Here is a 12,710-nt window from a genome sequence, read left to right as displayed (position 1 = left end):
GAATCAAATATCTACGGCTGAGGCCCAAGAATCAACATTTTTTAATAATCCCCACTCTTCCAGAAGATGGCAAGGCCTGGCACTGGCAAATGACTTCTGCATTTCTATTTGAAGCTCATCTTCAGAATCCCAAATTGATGAGAACTTTTGGAAACAAACATAACTGAGGATAAATTACCTTGTGAGTTCATTTTTAGAATATGTCTCCCAGGACACATCTTTCTCCAGCTATGAGCAAATGTGATGGAATCAGCTATCAGTTACAAGTCAAACATCTCCATGAAGCCTGTGTACAAGCTACTGCACTCATCTATCCAAAAGGCAGGAGGGAGGATAGGGAATGGGAAGAGTAGGAGGCCTGGTTGGATAGAGCTTGGGGCCACACGCACTGGGGCAGAACACATGCCTGGCCAAGATTTCTAGTCTCTGGCTTGATGCCTGCAAAAAATTGCAAGATAACAACTCCAGCCAGGAAGCTTTTGAATCGAGCCCTGCTGAGCATTTGACTTTTCAGCTGTATTTTTTATGAGGACAAAGAGTTGAGGAAGAAATTAGCACGGAGAAAATAGGTGGAAAGTGAGAGAGGAGTCATAGGGAGAGGCTGCTGTTTAATGAAAATAATTTTTTTGTCGAACACTTTCTATATGCCAAGCACTTTCTAAGTATTATTTCTTGAAACAGCCCTATAAGATGGAGTACTATATTCTCATTTTAAAGTCAAGATAAATGAGGCACAGAGAGATTAAGTGACTTGCCAAAAGTCACATACAGACTCTAGGTGGCAGAATTGGAATTTGAACTTAAATCTAGACTGACTACAGAACCTGTTCTCTCTTTTTTCCCATCTTATTAAAATGTAATTGACATACAACACCCTGTAAGTCTAAGGTGTACAATGGGATAATTGGATACACATATATATTGTGAAATGATTACCATAATAAAGTTGGATGACACATCCATCACCTCACATCATGTTTGTGTATGTGTGTGGTGAGAACATTAAAGATCTATTCTTTTAATGACTTTCAAGTATAGAATACGATATTGTTCTCTGAAGTCATTGTGTTGTGTTGTCTCTCTGGATGGAACACCTATAAGATTCCTAGTGCTTGCTAGAGATATTGTTGTCAAAAAGTAGTCATTTCTGGATACCCATCTCCGGAACAGCAGAGCTTGTAAGGGTTGATGATCACTCTGATTAGTGGGAAAAACTGTTGTCAGTAACTGGCAATGTGACCATAGGTAAATCTCTTTCCCTCTCTGAGTCTCAATATCCACATCTGTAATGGGGACAAATTGGAGTAGGTAAACTCCAGAGGCCTTTCTCTCTTTAAGATTCTATGTCTGTATCTGGTGTCTAGGATGATCTCCCATCCCTGCTATGAAGATACCTTCAGAAGGCTTCCCCCTTGGGTAGCATGGGCAAAGGAAGCTGTCTGTCAGGTACACATAATATACTCTGAAACAGATGCATTTATTGGACACTTATTACATACCAGGTGCCAAGTGTTCCTCCCTTCCAGGAACACACACGTTAGTGAGGGAAGCAGACCTCAGTCAGTTGTAAAGCATATATATCTCGGGATATTTAAATCACAGGATTAAGCACAGGGTGCTATGGGAACAAAAAGAAGGAATATGTAACTTAGTCTGGAGGTGGGACCTTGAGGCTGGTGAGAAAGGCTTCCTGGAGGAGGTAATTCCTGACCTGAGCTCCTCAACCTGGTAAGGTCCGAGGAACAAGAGAGGGCTGAGGAAAGTAGAAGGTTCCCCTTGCCATGTTGAGGCAGACACTTAGCCAGCAGGAATACCTGCTTGAGAAATCAGAGTTCATGCCAGTGTCCCAGGGTTCTGAATGTGGAGGTTGGAAAGCAGAACTGCTGTACTTTTATGAACTTATGTTCTTTTCTTCCTAGTTTGTGTGGAAAAGCTCACTTTTTAGTAACTCTTCCCTCAAAGGATATATATACTAGAAGCAGGAAAAGGCTTAGATTTCATTTCCAATTTTGTCCTTAACCCACTGTGCATACTCTGGGTTCCATATTCTGGCTCATACCTCCTCATCTCTCAGGATTTCAGTTTATCTGTGGTACAAACAAGCAAACAAAGGAAGCCCTAAACAAATAGGAGTGCTGTTCCATTGTCAATGGATAAATTCCAGAGCCTAGAAAAGTCTTTGAGTGACCAGCTTCATTTCCTTTAAGACTATGAGACAGATAAGAATGCCTTCTAATTTTAAGCATTCCACTGAAGGGAATTTCTAGCCTTAATTGGTCATTCTTTTAGTTTCTAAACCCTCTCTCACTGTCAGAAAGTTATCACTATTATCCTATTTAAACCTTTCTTTTTTTAAAAAACATTTTTATTTATTTATTTGAGAGAGCGGGGAAGAGAGCACAAGCAGGGGGAGGGGCAGAGGGAGAGAGAGAAGCAGACTTCCTGTTCAGATGCAGGGCTCAATCCCAGGACCCTGGGAACATGACCTGAGCTAAAGGCAGACACTTAACTGACTGAGCCACACAGGCACCCCTAGATAAGCCTTTCTTGCTATTTCTTAAGGCCCTCATCTTTTTCTCTGGACTCATGGAATAGTGAGAAAAGCTGGTTGCCATGTTGCAGACAAGCTTAGAGTACTTTGTGATCTTCTTCCAAAAGGATTCATCTTAAGACAAAGAGGGCTTATTAGCTTCTCAGAGTGTATATGGAATCTTCCTCAGTGGGGAAAGAGAGGTGGAGGGGAGGCCAGCAGTCTCTGGAATATTCTGCCTTTCACTGTCCAGCTGAGCCCCAGAGCTCTAGAACCTCTAAATATGCCGTTCATTCATCATTGATCAAACACCTTCTCTGTGGAGGTTCTGTGTTATGTGCTAGTTTCTGCATTTATATTCGTGGCACATCACTTTCCCATAACCTTTGGTATAGCACCTGAGTATAGTGTTCTTGTTATTAGGCTCTCTTTGTTGCTAGTAGGAGAGGCTCACTTGAGTTCTTTCACTAAAAGGGAGTTTATTATAACACAAGGAAAGTGAAACTGGAAAGCCATTGGGAAGGACTGGATTTTCTGTAGCTCTTTCAGGGGGAGTATGGAGTTTTTCATCACGGTGTATCTGCTTCATACTACTGTATCCCTTTTCTCTAGCAATCAGTTCACTCAGCTTCCCCAGAATTGACATCTGTCCATAACTTTGAATTGAACTTGGCTTCAGCTTGACACAGACTTGATTCTACCTCTTGGTGTTTTTCCTCTAACTTCTACTCTATCTGCTAACTAGCTCAGCATTTCTGTTTCTTGATTAAAATTTCCAGAAAGAAGAATCTGGCCCAACTCTTCTCTTCATGCCAGGTTATGATGTCAGCTTTCACTGGCCAGCCAATGAATTTTGTCACTTTTTTTTTTTAAAGATTTTTAAATTTATTTATTTGGCAGACAGAGATCACAAGTGGGCAGAGAGGCAGGCAGAGAGAGAGAGAGAGAGGAGGAAGCAGGCTCCCCGCTGAGCAGAAAGCCTGATGTGGGGCTTGATCCCAGGACCCTGGGATCATGACCTGAGCTGAAGGCAGAGGCTTTAACCCACTGAGCCACCCAGGTGCCCCAATTTTGTCACTTTTGTTTCCAGGGTCAATGCTTAGTCCAACTCACTGTCACCAAAGGCATGGGGCAGGATTGGGGGTGTTGTAGGTTATAAAAGGTAAACCTAGGCAGTAAGCAAGAGCTGGGGATGACGCACTTGCCCTTGGAAGGCACTGTCAGCAAGCAGACCCAGACTTGTACCTTTTGTTGGAAGAGTAAGGTTATCACCAAGATCCCACAGTTTCTCTGCAGTGACCAAATAACCTAAACAAAATGGACAGGAAGACAAGGGGTATAGTGAAAAGCATTAGAATCCAAATAAAGGAGAAATGCTTAGCATAAAGCTGGAATGATTTCTCAGAATAAGAAATTATTTCTGGAAGAGGGAGTGTGGTGCCTTGCTCACCAGGAGAAGCCTACCCAATTTGTATGTTTTCTCTAGATCTCAGTCTGGCAGCTGAGATAGAAGTGATTCCAATTGATAGAAATCATGACGTACCTTCAACTAAGAGGGACCTATTTGACTCTTAGAAAAAGCTGAATTTTAGGAAAGAGTAGCAGTCTCTACATTGTTATTCTTTGAATATCAGACCAAGATAGAAGAGGAGTCGGACTGGGAAGTTCAACTTAGTGTTATAAGTTATTGTCAAGAACATTTGGGTTGTAAAAAGTACACTGGCCTGTCTCAATTCCCAACACTGCCCTTCCTTTATAAGTTGTGCCCTCTACTATCTACTTCAACTCACTGCTTATGGCATGGCAAAGAAATTCTGTTAAGTTGGTAGTGTCATAGACATTTAGTGTTAAAGGGGAAAGATAAACTTTGAACAGAAGAGGCAGAAGTTGAGCCAAGCTAATCCAGAGAGAAATTTTGGGTGACGGAAAATCTGTTATATTTTTTCTACCTATTTGTATGCTTTTCTTTCCAGGACTGCTGATAAGCTCGGGCTGTGCATTATACCCCTTAGGATGGAATAGCCCGGAGATAATGCAAACATGTGGGAATGTCTCCAATCAATTTCGGTTAGGTAAGGTGGCCTGGGCAGGATGGTAGTGATGGTTCTTTTGGGAATCTAGTTTTCAAAGTGCTTTACCTCTTGAAGGGGACTCTGCTGGCTAGTGGTGCTTATCTGAGTCTCTGTCATTATGTTGGCTTGTGGGAAGTGTTGGCTTGGCCAGATTCATTTGGCCTCACTAACTCACAAAGGACTTAAACTCCTCTTTTAAAATTATATCTCCCCACATTCTTTATGCACTTTCACCCAGAGTCCTGTGACCAGTTTGGGTAAACTCTATCTACAGGGGGATTTCAAATGCTTAGAGACTGATGATTTGTCATTCTCTGAAAAACTCCTAGTTCCTATTATTGTTTCTTTCCCAGGCACTGTTTTCCAACTATAAATCAATAGTATCTCTTCTCACTCTCTACCAAGGATGTAACATGAGGTCATTTGGTTTACACCAAGCATTATGAACTAGATTAAATATGGAGAATTGTTACTGGCATTGTTACATTGTTACTGGTATATTAATGGCCAGAGCTGTCAAGTATTAGAATGGACGACAGAAGTACCTCTGGACTCTTTTATGGTTGCCAGTCCTCACTGAGAATGGCTTAAGTTCACTAATGTGAACTGGGAATAGATTAGTCTCTAACTGAAAGTCTTAAAAATATTTTCCCAATCTACTGTGATGGAAGGGAGTAGAAGGGAGTAGAAGTAGAAATACAATTGATTATTCTCAATTGTAGGAGAGGATTTTGGAACAATGAGGACAACTATTCCTTATAGCTTATGCTCCAATACTTTCCTTTCTCTCTGTTGCCTCAGACTTTTTTGGGTCTCACATGACTCATTTTTGGAGAAAGGGGTTGTTCACTATACAAATATAACATGAGGGAAGGGCTCTATATAAGATGTGACAAATGTGGACCCCTGGAATGTCCAGTGTTACTGGATCAAGCCATAGCTCTCTGGCACCTTCTGCCATAGGTGAAGGAATCAGTAAATATTTGGGGGCAGGTTCTGAAGAAGAAGGAAGCAGACTACTGATCCAGCCAGTCAGGATAGATAAAATTGAAACTTAGCACATTTCTCCTACATGGTTGTTAGACACATAATTCTCCTCTTTAAAATAATAGCTTTATTGATACACAATTCATATACCATAAAATCTGCCCCTTTAAAGGCTATAATTAGTGGTTTTCAGTACAATCACAAAGTTGTGCAATCATCACTACTATGTAATCCCAGATTATTCCAGAGGAAAATTAATACCCATAAGCAGTCACTCCCCATTCCCCCCTATATCCCAGCAGCCACTGCCAATATAGATTTGCCTATTCTAGAAATTTCACATAAATGGAATCAAATAATATGTGGTTTTTAGGTCTGCTTCTTTTACTTAGCATATTGTTTTCAATGTTCATCCATTTGTACCATGTATCAATACTTCTGCTTTTTATGGCTGAATAGTATTCCATTGTATGGCTATAACACATTTTGTTTATCTGCTCACTAGTTGATGGATACTTGGGTTTTTCTACTTTTAGGCTATTATGAATAATACTGCTATGAATATTTGTGTACACATTCTTAGATGCACATATATTTTCATTTTTCTTGGGTGGATTTCTAGAAGCAGGATTGCTAGGTCAAGTGTGAATCTATGTTTAAGTCTTTTGAGGAACTGCCAGGCTGTCTTCCAATGTGACTGCATCATTTTAAATTTCAACCAGCAATGTGCAAGGGTTCCAATTTCCCAACATCTTCACCAATACTTATTTTTCATTTTTTAAAATTATAGCCATCCCCATGGGTATGAAGTGGCCTCTCAATGTGATTTTAACTTGCATTTCTCCGATAACTGATGATGTTGAACTTCTTTTCATTTACTTATTGGATATAACCTTCCTATATCTTCCTTGGAGAAATATATATTCAAATTCTTTACCTATTTTTAACTGGGTTATTTACCTTTTTTGTTATGGTTGTTGAGTTGAAAGAGTTCTTAATGTATTCTGGATACTAGACTCTTTTCAGATATATGATTTGCAAGTAGTTTTTTTTCCTATTTTGTGGGTCATATTTTACTTTCTTGATGATATCCCTTGAAATACTAAGTTATTTCATCTTGATGAAATCCAGTTTTGCTTATTTTGCTTTTGTTTCTTGTGCTTTTGGTGTCATATCTAAGACTATATTGCCAAACCCAAGGTCATGAAGACTGTTTTGGCTATCTCTTGCATTTCCATGTAAATTTTAGGTTCAACTTGTCAATTTCTGCACAAAAGCCAGCTGGGATTTTGATAGAGATTGTGTTGAATCTGTATATAAGTTTGGAAAGTATTGCTACTTTCACAATATTAAGTTTTCTAATCCAAGAACACAAGATGACATTCCACTGAGTTGGATTGACTTTAATTTCTTTCAATGATATTTTGTAGTTTTCGGTATATGAGTCTTACACTTCTTTTGTGAAATATCTTCCAAAGTATTGTTTTTTTAAGATTTATATATTTATGAGAGGGAGTGGAGGAGGGGCAGAGGGAGAAAATCTTCAAGCAGACTCTCCACTGATCATGGAGCCCAGTGTGGGTCTCAATCCCACAACCCATGAGATCATGACCTGAACCAAAATCAAGAGTCAGATGCTTAAATGACTGAGCCACCCAGGCCTCTGTATTGTTTTTTTATAGTATTATAAATGGAATTGTTTTCTTAATTTTATATTTTGATTGTTCATTGTTAGTGTATAGAAATACAAGTGTTTTTTCTATATTGACCTTGTATCCTGCAAACTTGCAGAACTCCTTTATTAATTCTAATGATACTTTGGAATAGATTAAGATTTTCCATATACAAGGTCATGTTATCTGAGAATAGAGAGTTTTACTTCTTCATTTTCAATTCAGGTATCTTTTATTTCTTTTTATTATCTCATTGCCTTGGCTAGAGCCTTCACAACAATGTTGACTAGAACTGGTGAGAGCAAACATCCTTATCTTATCCCTGATCTAAGGAGTAAAGAATCCAGTTTTTCACCATTAAGTATTGATGTTAATAATTTTTTTAAATGTGTGGCTTTCATTAGGTTGAGAATGTTCCTTTTTATCTCTTTCTAGTGTGTTAAGTGCATTCATTATGAAAGGGTGATGGGTTTTGTCAAATCCTTTTTCTTCACCTACTGAGATGATCACATGCATTTTATTGATTGCTCTTCATATGTTAAACCAATCTTGCATCTCAGAGATAAATCATAGTTGGCCATGGTATATAATCCACTTTATATGTTGCTTGGTTTGGTTTGTTAGCATTTTATTAAGGATTTCTGTATCTATATTAATTAGGAATATTGGCCTATAAATTTCTTTCTTATGATATGTTTGTTGGATTTTGGTATGCAGGCAACATTGGTCTCATAGAATGAGTTGCTATTTTGGTTAATATAAAATGCCAAAGTAAAAAATTGCAGGCATGATTTGTACATAGTCATTTGGCAGTTTTCTGCACTAGTCACCACCACCCCCCAAGGGACTAGTTCACAAATGGGCAATTTTGTGTGCAACTATCTTTGTTTCAAGTTGATGGTCATCAATCACATTTGCCATAGGATCATTATTTTTCTCTTTTCACTCAATATTTTTTATCGTTTCTTTCTCCATTACATTCTCCTCCCTGCACCATGTCTTCCCAAGGGCTCTGGCTCCCCTCTCTTCAGTGCCCTGAATACTGTTCTGTTAATCCTTAGGGATGAAGGGTTTGCTGAATCCTGCTTGAGTCAAACCCTCCCAGTTCCTTTTTTGAACTATTCTTTCAAATTCTTCCAACTGCATAAGCGTGTCTCATTCATGAGTCACATTTCCTGCCCATATTCTTCAATTACAGGCCTCCGTATTAGCACTTTTCTGGTTAATGCTGAAAAGAAGAGACATCCTGTGCCATCCTTGATCCTTTTCCAGTCAGCTGCCCAAACATACATGATAGTGCCAACCATATTAGCAGCTATTCCTTGTAATATAGAGGTGCCAGGAGCAGCAACAAAACATGTAATAAAATTTTAAAAAATAAATTTTATGAAATGTTGTGAACAGCAATATGAAATATTTGATTACTCTGCTGGAGGGACCAAATGGAAAGTCCCAGAGATGTTTGGAAATAGAGAAAGGCCCAGCTGAGTCCAAACTTTCAGCCATCCCTTCTAAAGCACCAGACGTGTGAGTAAAGCAGTCCTAGGCCCTCCGTTCAAGCCATCTGAATATCACTGAATGACTCTAGTTAAAGCCAATTGCAATGGAGCTAGCGCTCAGCTGAGTCCTGACTAAATTGTGACCAGCAGATTCATGAGATATGATAAAATGGATGTTGTTTTAAGCTACTATGTCCTGGAGTTAGTTTGTTTTACAATAATGGTTGTATAATAGATTAACCAAAAAATGCCAAATCGTATACATTTAAATTTATTATTTTTAATCAAAAGTAATTTTTGTATGTGATAAAATAGTACATAAATGTATAAAATGCAAAGTCAAAGTCTTTTTCCTAAACCTGACTCCCTTCCCCAAAGGGACCATTGAGTTTTTTTGTATCTCTCCAAAATTTTTAATAAATATAAAAATATGAGCATATCTTTATTTTATTCAATCAAGACCATATTATATATCTATCTATCTATATAACTAACTATACCATTCTGAACCTTGCATTTTTCATTCACCAGTATCTCTCGGAGAGCTATTAATGTTTATAGATCTCCCTTCTACATTTTAGGCATGCCATATTTTCCCATTGTAGGGATAGCATAAACTCTATGAAGGCAGGGATTTCTTTTTTTTTTTCTGTGAGATTAAGTAACTTGCCTAAGGACTCTCAGCTGATAAACTGGCACAGCTGGGATTCAAATTCTAGAAGTCTGGTTCTAGCTAGCACCATCCAATAGCAGTTCCTGCAATGATGGAAAATTTTTGCGTCTTGCTATCCAATGTGTTAGCCTTTAGCCACATGTTGTTATTGAACAATTGAAATGTTAGGTTGATGGGACTGAATGTATAATTTAATTTAATAAATATTTAATCATGTTAATTTAATTTAATTTATTAATTTAAATATAATAGCCACAGTGTGACTAGTGGTTACCATATTGGAAAGCACAGCCTGAAAATCTGGGTCCTTATCTGCTATGCTCCTCCACAAAGAAAGAGCCTACTAAGGAGACTCAGAAAGAAAAGCCAGAAAAGAAAAATAAGAATGCAGGGTCACAACATCCAAGAGAAAGAGGGTACATTGAAAAAGAGGGTGTAACCAATTGTGTTTAATGTTGATTCAAGTTGCTAGATGAGGATGGAGAAGTGACCATTGGAGTCAGCCAGACTCTAATGATGTCCTAGAGGAGCAGTTTTGCAGTTATAGATACTGGAGTCATTGTGAGGTGAAAAATGAAAACAGCATGTATAAACAATTCTTTCAAAAAGTTTTGCTACAGGGGAAAGCTGTGAAACTGAGCAGTAGCTGGAGGAGAATATAGGATTAAGAGAGGCTTTTTCTGGGGTGCTTGGGTGGGTCAATGGGTTAAAGCCTCTGCCTTCAGCTCAGGTCATCCTCGGGTCCTGCGATCAAGCCCCGAATCCGCATCCAGCTCTCTGCTCAGTGGGGAGCCTGCTTCCCCTCCTCTGCCTGCCTCTCTGCCTACTTGTGATCTCTCTCTTTCTGTCAAATAAATAAATAAAATCTTTAAAAAAAAAACAGAGGCTTTTTCTAAATTGGCCAAATACTTGACTCATGATGATAATGATTCTGTAATGGAGAGAGATTGATGCAGAAAAGCAATGTCCTTGAGAATGTGAAGGTACAATGAAAGGGAACCTTGAATGGAGACTTCATTTCAGCTGGGTTCCAAATACATATATTTTAGCTTCACTGTGATTTTCAAAATCCTCTCAGATCCACAAAACTACTAGGGAATTCCTTCATACCCAATGGCCTATCACCCAGATAAGCCCCACTGAAGATTTCAAGAAGCTAAATACTTTTAATGCGACATAGTTGTTTTCAGGCTAGCTTACAAAACTACTGTTATCAGTAGCACTTAATTCTAAGGTAAGGGCTATACCTTCTATCAAAGGATCACATTTACAACATGTTCTCATGAGTATTATTTAATCTGATTTTCAAAAGTGCATGGATAGCAGATGGTAATATGCCCATTTTATAATGAGGAAACCTGAAGGTAGGAATAGTAAAGTGATTTGTGTAAGGTCGTAGATCAAGTGAAAGGCAGAACTGTGATTGGTGCTTATCTCCTAATTCACCATTCTGTGTGTAAGTAACTACAATGACTTTTCCCCCTCTCCATTGGTGAGGGTGTGTGTCAAGTCATTTGTGAATTCTCCTCAAGATAAAATTTATCTCTATTGTTTCTCAACAAATGTCTGAAACATCATGGAAAGTACTGAGTTTTACATCTTGCTTCCTTCACTTCCAGCCTCAGTCTAAGTCCCCTGTTGATCTTTTAGTGTAACCAGGGTACAAATACAGAAGGGGGCAGCTAAACCTGATGGGATTCTGGAAGAGATTGTAAGTGGAATGGACATGTGTAGGAAATTATAAAGTGCCTCTAGATTTGACTTGCATTAATAAAGACACCTACACTGTTTTGCTAAACTTGGTCATAGGAGAAAGATATACAAAATTCTTGTTTCATATGCTCTTAGATCATATACAATCTTCCAGGGCCACTCTGGTTTTCTAGCATATCTACTCCCTACTGTACTACTTATCTTAGTCGCTCTTCTTGAAAGAAAGAGATTGGGTGGGGCAAGAAAGAAGAATAAAAGAACAGAGGGCGCTCTCCAGAAAAAAGCACAACTGTAAAAGGAATCCCCATACTCTGGCGCCCCAAAAGTTTGACTATCACCAGCAAGACCCCAACACCTTGCCTTTACTGCCTACCTGCTTGTATTCACAGACCTTTGTCCCGCATTTTCCTTGGGCTCTGCTTTCCAGCTTCTCTCCTAACTCAGGCAAATGGGAAGTGAAACTGTGCCTGGAGCAATAGTGGCTGCCCTGAAAAGATCTCCAGCCACCCCAACCATCAAGACCAGTTTTAAAATAGCCCCTGACTCCCATCTGCACAGATGGACCATAGCTTGACCTCTAGAATGAGAGATTAACTACCTTTATTATAATGCTAAAATCTCCACCCAAGGTGGAGACTCAGCCTCATTTACATAACACTCAATATATGTATAGGCATGGTTCCTTAAGGCACATTTGTGACCTTATGCCTGTCTCTACATCTAATAACAAGGCTTCCCTATCTAAATATTCATCCTCACCCTAAATAAAAGGAACCCATCCACCCTTGTTTGGGGACTCATGGCTTTGAAAGCTACTTCCCGTAGCCTCCTTATTTGCTGCAAATAAAGTTTACTTTGTGCAACAACTCAACCTAGTGCAGTTGCTGACTCACCAAGGAGCCAACGCAGGTTGGTTTGGTTACGTGACCACCTTCCTTCCACTGCCTCTCCTGTTTCTAGGCTCTTCTCTCATGTCTTGCAGACTGCTGTCCCTATCCTCCCTCAGTGCCTGCTCTAACACCCTGGAAACACACCTGGCTCTGACCCAGGAGAGTCATTAGTTGAGCCGTTTAAGGAATTGACTGCTTTTTTTCTTTTTTACCATTTAAAGAAGAAATCAACTTGTAAGATACCGTAAGAGACCCCTGAATAGTCAAAACAGTCCCGAGAAAGAACAAACCTGAAAGTATCTTGTGTCCTGATTTCAAATTATAATGTAAGTCTATAGTAGTCAAAACAGTATGGTATTGACATAAAAGCAGGCAAGTGGAATAATAGAACAGACTAGAGAGCTCAGAAATAAACCCACACAAATATGTCAATTAATTTGGGGGCACCTGGGTGCCTCAGTTGGTTAAAGCCTCTGCCTTCGGCTCAGGTCATGATCTCAGGGTCCTGGGATTGAGTCCCTCATTGGGCTCTCTGCTCAGCAGGGCACCTGTTTCCCTCTCTCTCTCTCTCTCTCTCTGCCTGCCTCTGCCTGTTTGTGATCTTTCTCTCTGCCAAATAAGTAAATAAAATCTTTTAAAAAATATGTCAATTAATCTATGACAAAGGAACCGA

The 12,710-nt window shown here is 39.2% G+C and overlaps 1 protein-coding gene across 2 annotated transcripts in view; it reads left to right on the top strand.

Annotated features, from left to right (window-relative positions):
- The window catches only part of LHFPL1 (LHFPL tetraspan subfamily member 1), a 103,460-nt gene that overhangs the window by 70,635 nt on the left and 20,115 nt on the right, over positions 1 to 12,710 (top strand). For both annotated transcript variants that reach the window (XM_059158381.1, XM_059158379.1), the window contains exon 3: positions 4,504 to 4,602. In XM_059158381.1, coding sequence (XP_059014364.1) covers positions 4,504 to 4,602 — 99 coding nt within the window. The remainder of the gene's footprint in view (positions 1 to 4,503; positions 4,603 to 12,710) is intronic.

Source organism: Mustela lutreola, chromosome X, assembly GCF_030435805.1.
Source record: "Mustela lutreola isolate mMusLut2 chromosome X, mMusLut2.pri, whole genome shotgun sequence".
NCBI classification, from domain to species: Eukaryota; Metazoa; Chordata; class Mammalia; order Carnivora; family Mustelidae; genus Mustela; species Mustela lutreola.
The sequence above is the reverse complement of the archived record's forward strand: the minus strand, read 5'-3'. Positions and strand labels throughout refer to the sequence as shown.